Raw genomic sequence first — 16805 nt, 5'->3', positions numbered from 1 at the left:
AATACTTTCTGGTATGTAAATGGAGGGATGATACAGTAAAAAGTAACTGTTTGATGAATATGGGGGCCGTTATTATAATTAGTGAGAAAAAAGCAATAAAAGTATAAATTTGACTTTGGTGCCACAGTTACCTTAAGACAATTAGTAGATACATTTTATTAGACACCTCTTATAATCAAAGAGATATCCTAAAAGTTAACCTTTTCTGTGACACATTTAATACAGTGACAGCTAAAGTTGAAAAATGAAAAAATTATGAAAAATAGAGAAAAGCAAAAAGCTGATGAAAACAGATTAAGCTGCTTTTATAAAAGACAATGAATCATGTTAGTCATTTAGTTAGTCTATAACTCGAAAACAGCAATTCACAAAAAACAAGCAGCTGCCAAACAGAATTTGGAAAGAAACACTTCTCATTTCCTTTAATATATTTCTAAAACCTTTTTATCTCTATTAATCGTCAGACAGGTTTAAAATATCTCTTAAGCTCTGTGTTCTACCCACGGCCACTGATGACAGACAGGAGGTGTTAGAGTTCGTGGCAGTCAGAGGACAGCTGAGTGTGTCAGAGATTTTCTTCTTCACTGGACATCAGGCCTGGAGTGTGTCAGAGAATGAGGCCTTCACTGCCACTCTGAAGCACTCGATGACCCCTGAAAAAGCGTGTGTGTGCAAAAGGGAGAGGCGCGCATGGAGAAAGACCCTGTACAATTGACTGTACATCAAAGTAATTTCTCTAGACATCTTTTGAAATATTAAATTCCAACATAATGGGTAAAAATTTAAAAATCAAGATGTCTTGTTGCAGAGGATGCACAATTTGGAGTTTGACTGAACCATGAGGCTGTTAAAATCCACATTAGCTGAGTTAGTTTTACCTTTTGGCGATGTAGCCAGAACCTTGTCAGCACTGGTGGTCAAAAATCTTAAATCAACTCATCATTTGGAAAAAAAAAAAAAGCCACCTGATGACATGCAAATATAAAAATAATGTCTTGTAGTGGTTGAACAAAACGTTTAAAAAAAAAAAAAATTTCCCTCACTTTAGTTTCATTAGTTTATTGTACAGGGATACGTGCCCAGCCATCAGAAGGTTATTCAGTCTTTAAACTTTTTCCATCAACAGGTAAATAATAATTTAGTCAATGAAATAATGATAGAAGTCCATCACATAGTACATAGTCTTCCAGCATCCGCGTTAGAGCGCCCTGTCGAGCGACCCCACCGGCCCGGGCAGCGGGGAGTCCCGGCCAAAATTAGTACATAGTCCAACCAGTAAGAGAAACTGGTTCCTCCGCGGGGGGTAGGTGGGCCGTCCGGGCACCGGGGAGGCGTTGGGCCCGCGCGCCCATTGGACACACGGGTGGAACCCGGGGAAATCGCACACGAGCCGCTCGCGTGCAGGCTCGAGCTCTATAAATACAACCCGAGGTGCTGGAGACAGGAGCAGAGTAGGTGTCAGCCTGGCGAGGAAATAGAAGTCACTTCGGTAAACCGCTCTGGGGTCTGCCAGGAGAAGGCGGGACTCACTTCACTGGACTGATTGTTTAAGTTGCTGTGCAGCATTTCTGCTACTAACAAAGAATTTGTTTCCACCGTTACACTGCTTTTGAATAAACCTGAAGATGCCAGCCGGTACCTTGGAAAGAACATCTCCATCCGCTGTGGCTGCCACTCCGGCAAGTGGGGAGTCCACACCCGAAAAACCCCGGACCCCGACAGAAAACAGAAAGGTAGGCTATCGGTTTTTAGCCTCTTTTTTGTTTTTTGTTTTTTTAACCAAACTTATTTGTTTGCTAGACACTATCTTGAAAATATCTTAACATCTCCGCTGTGTTTTTTTCCTCTTTCAAGTCCTCCAAACCAATCATGGAAAAGCGGAGACGTGCGCGCATCAATGAGAGTCTGGGCCAGCTGAAGACCCTCATCCTGGACGCGCTCAGGAAAGATGTAAAGACATGCACAGATTAGTACATTTTAATAGAGATTAGGAACAATATGAGCAAGTCTAAAACTGATTTGCCACTTTTGCCTGTTTAGAGTTCCAGACATTCCAAACTGGAGAAGGCAGATATACTGGAGATGACTGTGAAGCACCTCAGGAACCTGCAGCGACTTCAGATGACTGGTATGTAACTACCATTTCTGGATTGACCATGTTGATGTGCCTGCAGTAATTCTTGGATGTCTAACTTTAGATGGTAAACATGTTCCCACGGTCTAAAAGATTTATTACCCACCCACAGCTGTCTGTGTTTGCCCTCAGGCCTCAACTGCAATCATGTTTTTCACTAAATCTAAATTAGCCAATTTGTCAAGTATTCAATAATATTCTTTATATTCTTAATCTCCTAATCTCATAGTATTCTAAAGTATACTTTAGCCCACACGCTATCTATGTATCTCTCTATCTATCTATCTATCTATCTACCTATGTATCTATCTATCTTTCTATCTATCTGTGGATTTATGTATTTGTATTTTCTTCGTCAGCTGCTGTGAACACAGACCCATCCGTCCTGGGTAAATACAGAGCCGGGTTCAGTGAGTGTGTTGGAGAGGTCACCCGTTTCCTGTCCACGTGTGAGGGGGTGAATACAGAGGTGAGGACTCGCCTCCTCAGCCACCTGGCGGCCTGCGTGACCCAGATCAACCCTGTTAACTATTATGGACCTCACGTAGGCACACTTGGACTTGGACAGACCGGTACACAGATTCCAGTTGCCTCAGCCCAACAGATGCCCTGCAAAAGTGGCTCAGCGATGCACGTTTCCCCAGAAGCGATGAAGCTCTACAGCGGCTTCCAGGTTGTGCCGACGCCGGATGGACAGCTCACTTTTCTTGTTCCAAGTGCAGCTCTCTTACCTCTTAATGCACAAAACAGCCACCATATTTCGCCTGTTGCACCTCCGGTCACCTCAGACTCTGTGTGGAGACCATGGTAGAAAATCAGCTCAACAGATTGTGGGAAAAAAGGACCATCACACAATAATGCATATTTTTGTACATTTTGTAAATGTTTTTTAAAACCAGCTTGAGAGGGATGTTTACACACATTTGTGTTTTTTATATGGACAGTAGGAGATATTCTTGGGCTTCTTGCTTGCTGTGATTTTAAGTTTTTGATATGGCACAATTCATTTGCCTCAGGAGGTCAAGGATATCATTGTAAAGCTCCTGAAAAGCACTGTATTTTTTGAGATTAATAAAATGTTTCTACGATGTTTACAGCAATATCTGCTGCAGTGGTGTCTTGGTTATTTCTCTTCCGCTAAAAACCTCATCAGGTTATCATGCTTGAAGTCCAGTCATTTAGAGGCAGATGAGCCTGTGGTGCCCTTGAAAAATGCTATGGTTTAGACTTCTTCTCAGACCTGTGGAAATTCTTTTCAATTAACATCTGTTCCACAGCAGCTGTTTAAATTCATCCCCCCTCCTTCGTGCCTTGTCTACACCTGATCATCCCTTTTGCAGTGACAGGGAAACCTGTCTTCTGGCTGGAAATGAATATCTCTGTAATGATATAAGGAAACTGAAATGTCATGTTGAGCCCAAAAAGGCACGCTGCCAGGCAGCAAAGAGGGCAGGACAGGGTCTGTTGACACGTGCAGGCCTGCCTGCCCTCCTGCCAGAAGGGAAATCTGAAATAGATAGGGCATGATCGTGAACCTACTGACAGGGCTAAATGAAGACTAGGCTTAACAAGATACTGGTGTTGCTAAAGCGTTAACTGCATGTTATTACTTTTTTAGGCGTCTTCCCTGCATCTATCTGGCCTTAGAGGAGTGATAACTGATATTCATATAATGATTCCACCTTTTGACAAAGTAGACTGTAGATCTGATTTGAAAGGATTTGATGATATTAGTGTTTGTTTGCGCAGTGGCTCATTAGCAGCAGCCCTACGGAGCCAGTCCAATCTTTGTCCATTTAGTGGACAGTTGAAGGCTTGACGATCTCAGCGTGTGTCCTGAGTGCGGTGCTCACACAGCAAGCCACAAGCAGAGCGTGACCAGAGGTCACAGGTGCCCCTCACTCACACTCCCAAGACAAGGCAGCTCCGATAGCATGTTGCCCTAAATCTGGCAAGCCATCAACAGACCTGGCAGACCATAACCAGAAGACAGGGCCTCCCTTTGACAGCATCAAACAGTGGCACCTCCAGAGGCAAACACACACACAATCCATGACTGTTTGGTTGTTGCTGATTTAATATTCATGGAATTTACTAGATTAGGTCGTAACAGAAGTAGAAGTAACCACTATGTTTCTAAGTAGCCTTTGTTTCTTTGAAGAACAGGTGCACAATATTTTGCACTCATATTTTGTATGTATTTGACAACATATCAAGGAGCAAATCATAAAAATACAATTCAATTCTGAAATACTCTCTTTGTCATTAAAAGCTATTTAAACTCCTCACTTTGTGCAAATGATACAGTCAATTAAGTTTACATCTCTGCTTTGGCACAGCTGAGAGAAGATTGGCAGTAAGGAGGACTAAAAGACAAAAACAGAGCTCCCCCTCCTATCAGAGCATCCTTTGAGAAGACACTCTGAAACACAAAAACAAAGATGGGCCCCTCAGTGACTCAATGGCTCCTCTTTTTGTGACCCTCTCCATCTTCATAAAGGGCCTTCCCCTTGTTTATCCAGGAAGAGGTTTAATGGGTGGGAAGGGGAAGGACCATGCTGTCACTTTCACCATGCTAAAGAAGGCTTATTGTGGACGCTCCCAAAGGTCCTGGTCTTAAAGGCTTTTTGAGAACTCTTTAGGCCAGGCTGCGCTCTTCAGATAAGAGGAGCTGTGAAGTGCCAAGTCCCTCCTATCCCTACCTATATGTGATGGAGAAGCTGGGGGTGGTTCTGGATGGAGCAGCTTCAGCAAATGATGGCCGTTCTCGAAGAAAATTGGGACTGTTGACCAGTGTCGGTCCCCACCCTCCATCTTTTGTCTGATTGCGTCTCATTCCTCCAGTCCTTGCCCCTCCCTAATCAAAACCCCAGTTGGATGCAGTATTTCCCAAACCTTGTAAAGCAGAGAGTAGTAAACATGAAGCTGGGTAGAGCCTGCCCTTTCGCTGTGTTCCATGATTGATGGGCTCCTCTCACAAACACAGTGACAACTGTGACAGGTTCCCTGCTTGTAGGCACTGTCTCCCTCTGACACACACCGGAAACCTCCACCGCCTCTGTGGGTGAATTGGTGTGGTATTGTTCTTAGGGTTGTTATGGTGCTTGATGGGGGTCGAAGTTTTCAGCAGTGGGTCACATCAAGGCTAATGAATAGATTATGCACTTGATATCAATGGTGAATGGACAATACTCTTTGTCCCTTCACTCCAATTCATCCCTTTTTGATTTAGCTGGTTGTTTTTGAAAAACTCACGCATACTGGGGCAAGCGTAGCTTCCGGGGGTGAATTTAGTGTCAGCATGACGCGACTACACTGGAAGTGGAAAATATATTACTTTGGACCCACACAGAGTGATGATGGTGTGGCCATTAATACCGACTAACTCTGGTAGTACATCACAAGCCTTTGCATCTTCAAAGGAAATGTTGTGTTTAAAATCAGAGGGGGGGTAGGGGTATTGTTTTCTCTGTTGTTCTTGGCCATATGCCCGTGAAGGCTTATGAAGAGGACCATAAAAATATACTTTCACCGCAGGTGTGCGACATCCTATAATATGAATGCTCCAGTTAGAGCCTTAATTTTTGGCATGGCAAACTGAAAAGACTGAAAAACCATATGTGAGGCATCAACTGAATCAACCTGAAAGAGTTTAAAACAGTCAAAGGGAAGCTGATAAATTTTGTCTTGAGTCTTGAGTCTTATTTCTTTACTTTTGTCCATTCTTCTTATAGGTAATAATAACATGGTTTTCATTAAGTTGATTGCTGAGATTCGGGCTCAAAAGAAGGTGGGGCAAGTGGTCAGACAATCATACAGGTTTTTTAAACAATCCTAAATTTGAACCAAACTTATTTAGAAGAAAAAACGACAAAGTCATATTGCAACAATAATATCCACACTGTCAATTGAAGACACCATCTGAGTTTATAGACTGGCTTCCTGTTTCAAATTTAATCTGCCGTACTTGCCTTAGTTGTGTGCACATGGTTTTCCTTTGTAATTCTGGATTATTGGCAACATTATAATGTGCTCACAATTTGACTGGATGTTACCAGTCAGCTTATAGTCACACAGCTGATTAACAAGCCAATGATTGGGAAACACAAACTAAACAACTAATACAAGTGCGACTTTAGGGCTCTGCTTTATAATAAACAAAAAATGATTTCTCAAACTTTAAAGAAAACCGATGTACTGCACCACTTTCTGGTAATGCTCACTTTTAAAGGGTTTAAAATGTTGTAACTAATAGCTTCATAAATGTTTAAATCTGATCACTAATAAATAAGATGAGAACTATAGATGAGAAAACCGAAATTAAAATACAACTTAAAGGGTCTGCAGGTTGTGAGAATCCTGTTTGGCTGATGTTTGTCCTCTTGAAAAACTTGCTTTGTTTTAATTCTTCATGAAGCCCATTCAGCCATTTACCCTCTGCTAAAAGAGCTGCGAAGAATGTGGGCAAAAATGCATTAACACCTTATTAATATTGATAACTACAGACTGTTGTTTTGTCGTGTCTTGGTTCCCTGTGTTCAGAGAAAGAAGGGGGAGCTCTGGACTTGATGGCATTGCATTCATAAAAAGTTATAGGGATGATGATGGTTAGCAATGTCTTATTAAACCATAATTTGTAAAGTGTCCTCAAGCTTGTGAAACAAAGGCCTCTTCAGAAATTACTTCTGCTTCTGGTGGTTGGAGTGTGGGAGGTATAGGTCAATTGTTCTGCAGCTAAGTTCTGCAGTGACTCTTCACCAGAACGACTAGTCATATACAATGAAGGGCTGCATGCATGCATTATAAAAATTCTCCATCTGTGGAGCTGGAAACAAAACAAGGATAGCCATATTAAAGCAAAGGCCAGAGGGCCACAGTTCCTGATTCATCCTCGATAATTGTAATGTGATGATAAGGAGCTTATAGCCTCTTGTTATCCTCCAATAGGTATCGACAAGACAAAGGAGCAGTGTACCAGTATGCAAAAAAGATTACCCTTATGGTGACATCTCCCCGTCCACTTAACACCCAAATCAGGTCAGCTGTTCTTAATTTGGTCAGCAACACCAATTTAGCCTCCACCCGGGGGTCTAGGTGCACTGAGGGGTAAATACTGACCCTTGTTAGTAAGCAAGGCTCGTGTTTTAAGTGTACAAAATGGACTATTTGTGTTCTTGAGAAGTTCAGGTCATCGTATCACGGTGGATGTGTGTCACCCTCTCATAGGGTGAGAGAGAGGATCTAATAGACACCTGTTTACATAAAAGCAATTCGTGCTCGTCATCATTTCACAAGTGACTGAACTAATTTAAGCGAAGCTGGAAAAAAGAAAGACATATGTCCTCTGCTGTTAATGCAGTAAGATCTTAATAATGATAAGGTTGGTGATAAAACACATATACAGCAACTCTATGTGAAATTAGTTTACATGTTCAGATCAAAAAGTCTCCTCCTGAATTCTTGCCCAAGGCACTGAGTCTCAGATGACCCCTACTCTTTGTCCCAAGGACCCTACCCTGCTCTCCCCACCTCCCTCCTCACCGGCCGGAATAAACTCTGTGGGAAACCCCCCAGTGCTTTGTGTTGCTCTGGACATTGTGTGTCTCACCAGATAATGTCCTCTCCCCTCTGTTTCTTTCCCTCTCCCATCTGAAGAGCTGCTGTGTGGAGCATGGTGTCCGGCGCTAACTGCCCACAATGTAGGGTAGATAGTTGGGATTTTACCATGGGGGTTATAAGCTGCTTTTCATCGTGCCTGAACGGACAGAACTCAGACCCTGCTGTTCTAAGCTTGTCAAGCCATGATAGTAATTGGCAGTGATGGATGCTGACAGGTGATTTGCTATTGAAGATAACATTATTAGACCATTGAAACTACACCGCACCCAGCATTGGCTCCATCTTTACAAACATACCGTATGTTGTGTGAACAGGCATTGATCAAACCCACAGAACTTTTAATTTTCCAAAGATAAAAAAAATGTGTATGCGGTGGGGTCCAAAAGTCTGAGACCACTTTCCCTGCTGAATGCTAAATTTTCACCTGCTAGTTTCTAACTTTGTTTATCCGCTGTTTGGTGCTGAGCAGGTAACATATAGTGGGAGATTTTTGTTTTGTCATTAAAAAAAGGCTGCCTGCTGTGGCTGGAAACAACACCGATAGAAAAACAAAAATAGTAACGTTGTTGCAAAAAAAAAAATTGCGAAAAAGCTACAACACTCTCCTCTGGCGAAGCGTGACTTGTGTTGTGTCATTATCCTCTGTTTACATTGTTGATATAAAAATATTGATTAGAGCAGCTATAAGTACAACTCTAGAAGGTATTTTTTTTGTTTTTACCCCAAAAAAAAAAAACAAACCTCGATATTAAATTTTAGTTCCATTTCATATCTGTAATTCGGTGGTTTACAGAAACTGCTATCAATAATTACAAACTTCTGTTAACGATTAAAATGCAATGACTACATGTCCACTTATTTACACGTAAACATAAGAGTTGCCCTCAGGGTTTGTTGTGGAGGACAACCCAGTGATTCCGTGCAACATATCAAAAATCCCCTCACGATATAATTATTGCACAGCAATTGTTAAAACTCATGTGAAATCAGTATTTCAGGCAACCTCATACATTTTTCAAAGTAATTTCATCAATATTTTTTTAAAGAGGAGAGGACTTTGGCTTGTTTTGACATCGGCATATCTCAATTAGTTTCTTCTTTTAGCTGTTCTAAATAATTTATTTTATTAATTTTGAAGCCCAGCATCCCCACTGAATAAATATATCCATTTAATGACTTCCATATGTCTTGTTTCTCATTCGCTAACAACCCTAATGTTAAATGTCCTGCTCACCCCATAGTTTTGGTCAAGTGAGGATTACCTCCAATTTAAGACCATCCCTCTAAACTCTGGAAATAAGACAGCCACCACTTTTTGTCTGGTGAATTGTGATGTCATTCAACTCAGACCAAGGACCCAATCGACCCTCGGGCCTTTGACCCTTTTTAAGCCCGGGTTAGACTGCTGTATTCAAGGTGTAGCCATCTGTGTGCCTTGTTATGTTGAGGCTTCCCTCCTCCCCGTTCTGCTCACTCACTCTTTATCATCCCTCTCTGTATTCAGGGGCAGTGGGGTGATCAGAGGAGGACTGGTTGGTCTCAATCCATTTTTTAAACCCCTAGGTGACAGAGTGGATGGTTCTCTGAAACCCACTTGCATAAATTAGAAAAAAAACATATGTGTGCCAAAGCAGTGGTGAAATGTTATTTACTCAAGAACTGTAATTCAGTACAATTTATGCTGCTTTGTACTTTTACTTCACTGGGTCTCATAGGGAGATTTTGTACCTTTTATTGCACTACATTTGTATGACAACTGTATTAACAGGTTATTTTGCAGACCATCATTTTACGTACAAAAAAAACCTGCCTTTTTAAAGCATCGTCAATCTTAATGTCTTGATGGGGAAAATATTGTATTTTATTATCGTCTTACATGAACAGTTGTTCCAGTTTTTTCAAACTGCAAAATACATAGCCTGTAAATGGATATATTGAAACATTCATATTCAGGTATTCTCTACTTGTATTTCTGATATGACAAAATCCTCAACTTGTGTCTTCAGCCTGCTGGTTATCAAGAAGACTGAAGACGCTCAAATGCTGCCAGTGTATGACTCTCTGATTTCTGTATTTTAATTGCCATTGGATTTATCAGCACTATTACGTAAATCTTATTCTTACTTGTTTCATTTATGTTTGACGGAGAAATATGCATCACATCAGGTTAATTAGTATGTTTATGTTAAAACCGTCTAATCAAAGTGGATGGAAATCTTTAATGCAATTAAAATACATGAATCTTAAGTATTAGGCTAAAATTTTTTTTTGAGTGTACAGTTGGGTTAAAAAGTCTGAGACCACTTTTGCATTCAAGTGAATAAGAACGGGGTCTCAGACTTTTGGAGCCCACTGTACATAAAGAGGGGAACCAGAGGCTACTGGAGACATGGAGATCAAACGCACCACAGTCAAAACACGTTAGCGGATGCGTAGCGGGGAAAGTATCTTTAAAAGTACTTAGTTGTACTTTGATCCTTACCAGGAAAGGGTTCGTCGACCCCTCTTATCATTCAGCAGCATTCATGTATAATGGTTATCAGCTCCTTAGTTAGAGGTTTGTTTACAGTATTGACTTTGACAGTCAGAACATATAGTGAGACTCAACAAATACACGAGGACGTATTTGCACACAGAACAAAATCTAATTATCAGGGAAAATTACAGAATGGGACTCTTGATTATTGTCTCATTGCTACATTGAGAATGTTCAGGCTCATTTTTCAAAATATGCTCCTTAATATTGCTGTCATTCTCCTGAAACTGCACCTTCACTGTCAGTGGAGAACATTTATCCACTTTACACTTGATGATCATGGTGTCACTGGAGGCTTGTAGGCTACAGCTGCTGAGATCAGTCATCTCATCTTTAGACACCGGACACACCAGCTGGTCCCTGTTGATGGAGACGACTGTTCGTCTTCTCAAAAAGCCGGGGCTCTGGCAAAGCATCCTGTCCAGCATCTCTATGTCTTGGCTGTTTCTTAGCACCCAGTCATGTAGGTACCACATGTGGCAGTCACATTTCCAGGGGTTTCCGTGCAGCCTCACTGTGTGCTGGATGAGAAAAGGGTCTAATAGACCTAGTGGGAGAGTTTCCAGCTGGTTGTCAGACAAGTAGAGCTGCTGAATGAGCAACTGGTCCTCAAACAGTTTGGGTTCCACCTTGCTCAGATTGTTCTTATGGAGGTGGATCGTTCTGATACCACATAGATTATTGAAGATTCTTTCAGGCAGAAATGTGAGCTGGTTTTCAGAAAGATCCAGATTCTCCAGCAGTGTAACATTTCTAAAAATGTCTACAGGAAGGTTGGAGAGCTGGTTAGAAGACAAGATAAGGTCAGAAAGACATGTCAAATGGCTAAGAGAGGACAGCTCAGTCAGTCTGTTGCCTTTAAGGTTCAGCTCCTTCAAATTTGAGGCGTTGAATCCAAACACTTTATCACCGAAGGTTGTAAGAAGGTTTCCGCGGAGGTTGAGCACCTTTAACTTGGTTAACACAGAGAAGATACCATCAGTGAGCTCTGATATCTTATTCCCTTCCAAGTGAAGCTCTATCAGCTGAGAAATATTGTGGAATGTGTCAGATGTTAGATTGCTAATGAAGTTGCTGTTAAGTTTCAGGATCTCCAGCCTAGCCAGACCAGAAAATGTCTCTCTTTTCACTTCTTCAAGCATATTCAGGGACAAGTCCAGGACTTGTAGATTGTGGAGGTTCAGGAAAAGAAATGACGGCAGATCTGATATTGTGTTTCCCTTCATCTGCAGAGTTTCTAGTTGTTTCAGGGAGCCAAACATGCCGGGAAGCACTGTCTTTAACCTGTTGAAGTTGAGCAACAGTTTAGTCAAGTTTGTTTGCATTGAAAAAGTCCCCAGAGTTAAATTGTCAAGCCAGGGGTTTCCACTAATCTCCAGCTCCTGCAGCCCAGTCAGATGCTTGAAAGCATGAGAGTGAATACTTCGCAGTGCATTATTTAGAAAGACAAGCTTGGTAAGTTGGGGGCTCTCCTCTAAAGTGTGAGGGAACAGGTACGCCACGGCTGATGTCATCACAATAAAGTCCTTGACCTGCTTGGACATGTTTCTGGGCAAAGATGTCATCCGTTCATCTGCACACAGTACTTGGACCAGAGTGAAACACTGGCATCTGTATGGACAAGAGGTTTCTGACTCTGTATGGCCTTTGTGACAGAGAAGGAGCACCAGGAACAGAGTCAGGCCCAATTCTTTGTCCATTTTCCACTGTCGAAACATGAAGAAAGCTCGTATGAATTAACAGGGAACCAAAGTTGACACTGGTTTTATTTAATAACAGAAACGAATGCAGTATACTCACGTTTCTTTTGTATGAGCTGGAATTCCTTTACAGAAAGAAGAATGAGTGATGTTCATTCAAAGTAAGGTCTATTCATTTAAATAAATGAAATTCAACATACCTCTGTGTTACAGGGATCACGCCGCATTGAATCAAATTTACTTGCTGTTCTACAAGCCAGCTGACACAAAGTGCAAATGACAACAAGCCTGAATTAGGCAAGACAAAACCTTTGGTCAGTGGCCAGCTCCTGCCATGGTTTCATCTGCGCGCGCACACACACACACACACACACACACACACACACACACACACACACACACACACACACACACACACACACACACACACACACACACACACAAAACAAGTGGACAATTCTGTAATTCAGCAAATCAAAGGAATTACAGGATTATATTCTCTGTAGTCTCACAGAGTAGAACATAGCTGATTTTTATTTGCTGCTTTAATATACAACATGTGGAAGAGAGCAGAGGATTTTTGTCTTTTTTACTTGGTTTCAAAAGTCTCTTAGTGTTGAGGCACTGTTCACCAAAACAAAAGAATCTGATCCGAAAGAAACTTTGCTTTCAGGGAAAAACTAGAGCGCTCGTTTCAGTTATCAGTTTTCCAGTTCAGTTTATCAGTTTTTCATTTCCATTTACAACTACTGCTACGGCTACTAATAATTATATATATTTTATTTATTTAACCTGGATGTCTTTTAAGATACATTATCTCATGTACAAGAGAGGCCAGGCCAAAACAGCAGTGTAGAGCAGTCAACACAGAGTCACATAAAAAAATAAAATACACATTCAGATATATAGTATAGCACAATAACACCGGACTAATGAGGCATGAAGGAGGGAGCCTGACTTTTCCAAAGATTTACATTTCTTCATGAACCATGTTTTAAATGAGGTTTTTGAATGCCCGACATGAGGGCAGTGTTTCCAAATGATGTTTGTCTTGTAAATTAATCCAAGCCAAGGCTGTATAGATCTTCCGTTATATAATAATAGATGTAAGAGAGAACATTTATTTTACCCTGAAAGTACAGCACACTTTAAACATACAAAAAATGGCCCAATCACAGTGCCAGTTTTGCAAGTACAAAATGTGAAAACTGTGTTGTTTTACTATGTTTGAGTGCTCTGTGTATAGCTTTGCATTTTCAGTGAAAGCTGGTTGGAGGTTCAGTAGTCATTTCAGTCCCTGGAGGAGACCATCACATCCACTAGGTGTCGTCGTGCTCCTCCTAACCTCAGTCAGAGTCGTTGGCATTCCTGGATCCTCCCTCTCCTCCAGGTTATTCCCTGAGGATGCACCGGTAGACACAGCTGTTTGGGATCAGATCCACTACCCCAAACCACCTGGAAATACTTCAAGGAAATTTTGTAATTTTTCAGTCTCTACATAACTAGAATAACTTTTGCTTTTTCATTTTTTCCACTTGAGTCCTTTATGATGGCCAATGCAGGAATACAGCTTCTTGGCTTCACATTGGCCTTTCTGGGCTTCATTGGCTCGGTAGCATCCACGATCATGGTGGAGTGGAAAGCTTCGTCCTATGCGGGAGACAACATCATCACAGCTCAGGCGTTGTATGAAGGCCTGTGGAAGACCTGTGCATCACAGAGCACGGGTCAGATTCAGTGTAAAGTCTATGATTCACTGCTCCAGCTTCCAGGTAACATTGTTTTACATTGTTTTTTAATCATGTTTTCATTGTGAGCATACTGAGACCACAAATTATACTGTGTCCAACATCAGTTTCTTCTATAAATATATGGGTTTGGGAAGAAAAAGTGGTCATGGGACCATTAATTGTCTGTTACCTAAACAATATTAAAACATTTTCAATAGTGACTCTATGGAATTGAAATGATTAATTCATGAAATGTTTAGAGTAGTTTAAGAATTGTCTGACTGTATCCCGTAAAACTGGAAAGTTAAAATCTCTCTGGTCATTCCAACCTTCCTGGAGCTTTACAAGAATGTCCTTTTCTCTCCCTGTAAGGCCTCTTGCATGCAGCGACATGTCAGTCAAATACCAGCGGCTGGCTTATCACAAAGAAACTTCTATTCCCCTTGAAATCCGTTCAAGAAGAAAAGAAGTTATGGATGGTGATCAATTTCAAATGTGAATGTATCTGTGTAAATGGATTTTTAACTTCTGTATTATAAAAGGTCGGTGCTACCAGCTTCATCAGATAGAAAAAGCCTTGAAGGAATGCCTGTGCCTGTTGAAAACAAGAGGACGTACAATGTGATTCAATAAAGAGAGGGGAGTGTAATCACTGTTAAGAGGAAGAAAGAGTAGGGATGATCCAGGACAAAAAATCCTGGTGAGATTTGAACATGAGTCTACAGGAAGTAAGCTCAAACCTATGAGGTCAAATGGTAAAACCAAAAAATAAATAAATAAATAAAAAAAAACTTTAGAAAGCCATGACATTGAATGAAACCTGCTAAAATCAGCTGATCCTGTGCTGTGTCTTTGTCTTCAGGGATTGTACAGGGCACACGAGGGCTGATGTTGTCCTCCATCTTGCTGAGCTTTATTTCCATCTTGGTGGAGGTGGTGGGAATGAGGTGCACCACCTGCATGGGAGAACAACCTGAGCAGAAGGACAAAGTGGCGCTCGCTGGAGGGGTTATCTTCATAATCGCTGGTTAGAGTTCATTCAGCTGACACACACATATGCAATGGACACACATTCCTTGAACATCATCTGGCTTGTGTGCTTTGCAGCAACTGTTGAAAACAGCAAATGTTTCTTTTTTGCCTTATTTAAGATAATACCCAACGGATGATACACTCTTGTATGTTTTAACCTTTATAATGGAACAATATGAAGAGTTTCTCTGCTCATTGGTTTACCAGGTCTGCTTGCTCTGGTGGGAACATCTTGGTACGGCCACAGAATAGCGCAGGACTTCTACAACCCATTCACTCCCACTAATTCAAGGTGTGTCGAGTAAATTATTGGGTATGACTGAAGGTGTGTGTGTAATGATCCAGGGGACGAACACTTAGCGAGCTTATCCGGCTTTTGTTCTGCCAGTCCAAGTTATCATTTAGTTTATCAATTAGAACACACTTGAAAGAATAGTTTGTCATTTTGGAAAATACGAGGTAAATATGAAGCTATGGCCCGCAGCTGGTTAGCTTAGTGTAGCATAAGACTGGAGATAGGTGGGGGGAATAGCTTGCATAGCATAGTCTTTATGTCAAGAAAAAGTCTGGTACATAACGGCATGTAAAACTACAACTTGTCATTTTTACACTTTTGTACGTTTTTTTGGGCAGAGCCAGGGTAGCTGTTTCCCCTCTTTCCAGTCTTTATGCTAAGATAAGCTAAGCTTAGCTAACCGGCTGCTGGCTGAAGTTTCATATTTAGTGTGCGGACGTGTGAGTGGGATTGATCTTCTCATCTAACTCACAGCAGTAAAGGCAATAAGCATATTTCCCACAAGGTCAAACTATTTCTTTAATTTTCAAGCAAGTTTATGAAGTTAACTTTACAAAAATAACCTGAAATTAAATGCTGTAATATTTGAAAGTTACTGTTGTGAATCAGACTTAATTGAATATAATATCATCAGTTTGTGTTTAGACTTGAAGACTGGTAATGCTGGTAAATACTTATGTCCACGTAGGTATAATTTTAATCATTCACAGGTATGAATTTGGAAGTGCCCTGTATGTTGGATGGGGAGCTGCATGTCTCATCATTATAGGAGGGGGCTTCCTCTGCTGCAACTGTCCCAGTAAGGGCTCAGGGAAATCTCCACGCTACCCACCCACCCGCTCTGCCGGCCCGACAGGCAAGGACTATGTCTAGGGAGGACAATCCCTCCATCCAGCCTCTGCTCGCGCAAGACTGTTGACTTCAAAGGAGCCATAACTGGACAACATTCAGACTCGTTGTTCTGTTTTGCAGCATGTATATTTGCAGGTGTTGTAGCTGGCATATGTTTATAGTTGTTGGGAAATAACTAAAGTTCTTTGCTAGTCCATATGAGAGCCTGCACACGGCAAAAACAAAAATAATTGGCAGATTTGGTATAAAAGAAATGTACTGACACAGGAAACTTCACATTTTATCAATGCACAGCTAGAAAACAATCAACAGTAAGTTATGAATATTAAATGTTAGTTGAAATAGAATGATATAAACAATAATTATGACTAACTAAGAACTTAAGAAAAACAATTGTACTTAACAATATTCCAATTAATTTGAAGTATTTTAAACTGGGATTATTTTTTTGAATTTTAAGATTCAAAAAATACCTTTGCCCAGCATAGGTTCAAGACATCTCAGGACTATTTTATTTTTTCACAGTCTTTGGAACAAATACCAATTTTAGTTTTATTTTTGTTACTTTGCTTTGTTTGTATTCTTGTCATTATTCTTTCATCAAATGTAAAATAAAATCTTTGTTACTTTCCTATGACAGTATGGTTTTACAGTGTTTGTGTTTTGTTTTTGTTTTTTGTTTTCTTTTTTTGATGTACAACACAGGCAGTAGAAAGGTAACAAGACGTCATACATTAGAGTTAGAGAGCTACAATGGAAACTATCTTTGCAAATGTTTCCATTTTGCCGCAACAAACACACAAACATTCTGTGAATATTTTTATATTAATTAAAAAAAAACAACAACAAAACATTAAACATAAGAAAAGCAAAAGAGGATTAAGAAAATTTCCATAATTAAAACAGG

The 16805-nt window shown here is 40.7% G+C and overlaps 3 protein-coding genes across 4 annotated transcripts; 2 read left to right on the top strand and 1 right to left on the bottom strand.

Annotated features, from left to right (window-relative positions):
• The first annotated feature begins 1471 nt into the window (after positions 1-1471).
• LOC120799161 (transcription factor HES-1-B-like) lies at positions 1472-3173 on the top strand. Its single transcript, XM_040144109.1, has 4 exons — positions 1472-1733; positions 1855-1950; positions 2041-2128; positions 2494-3173. The coding sequence occupies exons 1-4, from the start codon at positions 1626-1628 to the stop codon at positions 2943-2945; spliced, it is 744 nt and encodes a 247-aa protein (XP_040000043.1). The 5' UTR covers positions 1472-1625; the 3' UTR covers positions 2946-3173.
• A 6229-nt stretch (positions 3174-9402) lies between these two features.
• LOC120799147 (carboxypeptidase N subunit 2-like) lies at positions 9403-12322 on the bottom strand. Of its 2 annotated transcripts, XM_040144087.1 has the most exons (3): positions 12190-12322; positions 12090-12114; positions 9403-11995 (listed from the first exon to the last, which is right to left on the bottom strand). In XM_040144087.1, the coding sequence occupies exon 3, from the start codon at positions 11987-11989 to the stop codon at positions 10415-10417; it is 1575 nt and encodes a 524-aa protein (XP_040000021.1). In that variant the 5' UTR covers positions 11990-11995; positions 12090-12114; positions 12190-12322; the 3' UTR covers positions 9403-10414. The 2 variants fall into 2 exon arrangements, with proteins under 2 accessions (XP_040000021.1, XP_040000020.1); XM_040144086.1 differs by lacking the exon at positions 12090-12114.
• A 1079-nt stretch (positions 12323-13401) lies between these two features.
• On the top strand, positions 13402-16478 carry cldn1 (claudin 1). Its single transcript, XM_040144722.1, has 4 exons — positions 13402-13761; positions 14582-14746; positions 14959-15043; positions 15757-16478. The coding sequence occupies exons 1-4, from the start codon at positions 13536-13538 to the stop codon at positions 15917-15919; spliced, it is 639 nt and encodes a 212-aa protein (XP_040000656.1). The 5' UTR covers positions 13402-13535; the 3' UTR covers positions 15920-16478.
• The last annotated feature ends 327 nt before the right edge of the window (positions 16479-16805 follow it).

Source organism: Xiphias gladius, chromosome 14 (genome assembly GCF_016859285.1).
Source record: "Xiphias gladius isolate SHS-SW01 ecotype Sanya breed wild chromosome 14, ASM1685928v1, whole genome shotgun sequence".
Taxonomy (NCBI): domain Eukaryota; kingdom Metazoa; phylum Chordata; class Actinopteri; order Istiophoriformes; family Xiphiidae; genus Xiphias; species Xiphias gladius.
This window is presented reverse-complemented; position numbering and strand designations above follow the sequence as displayed.

Coding starts and splice junctions, on each gene's coding strand:
- LOC120799147 (XM_040144086.1), bottom strand. CDS start 12,216: ATGCGGCGTGATCCCTGTAACACAGAG. Junction 11,996..12,189: donor GTGATCCCTGTAACACAGAG/GTATGTTGAATT, acceptor ATGTTTCGACAG/TGGAAAATGGACAAAGAATT.
- cldn1 (XM_040144722.1), top strand. CDS start 13,536: ATGATGGCCAATGCAGGAATACAGCTTCTTGGCTTCACATTGGCCTTT. Junction 14,747..14,958: donor GGTTATCTTCATAATCGCTG/GTTAGAGTTCAT, acceptor TTGGTTTACCAG/GTCTGCTTGCTCTGGTGGGA. Junction 15,044..15,756: donor TTCACTCCCACTAATTCAAG/GTGTGTCGAGTA, acceptor AATCATTCACAG/GTATGAATTTGGAAGTGCCC.
- LOC120799161 (XM_040144109.1), top strand. CDS start 1,626: ATGCCAGCCGGTACCTTGGAAAGAACATCTCCATCCGCTGTGGCTGCC. Junction 1,951..2,040: donor TGGACGCGCTCAGGAAAGAT/GTAAAGACATGC, acceptor TTGCCTGTTTAG/AGTTCCAGACATTCCAAACT. Junction 2,129..2,493: donor GCAGCGACTTCAGATGACTG/GTATGTAACTAC, acceptor TTTCTTCGTCAG/CTGCTGTGAACACAGACCCA.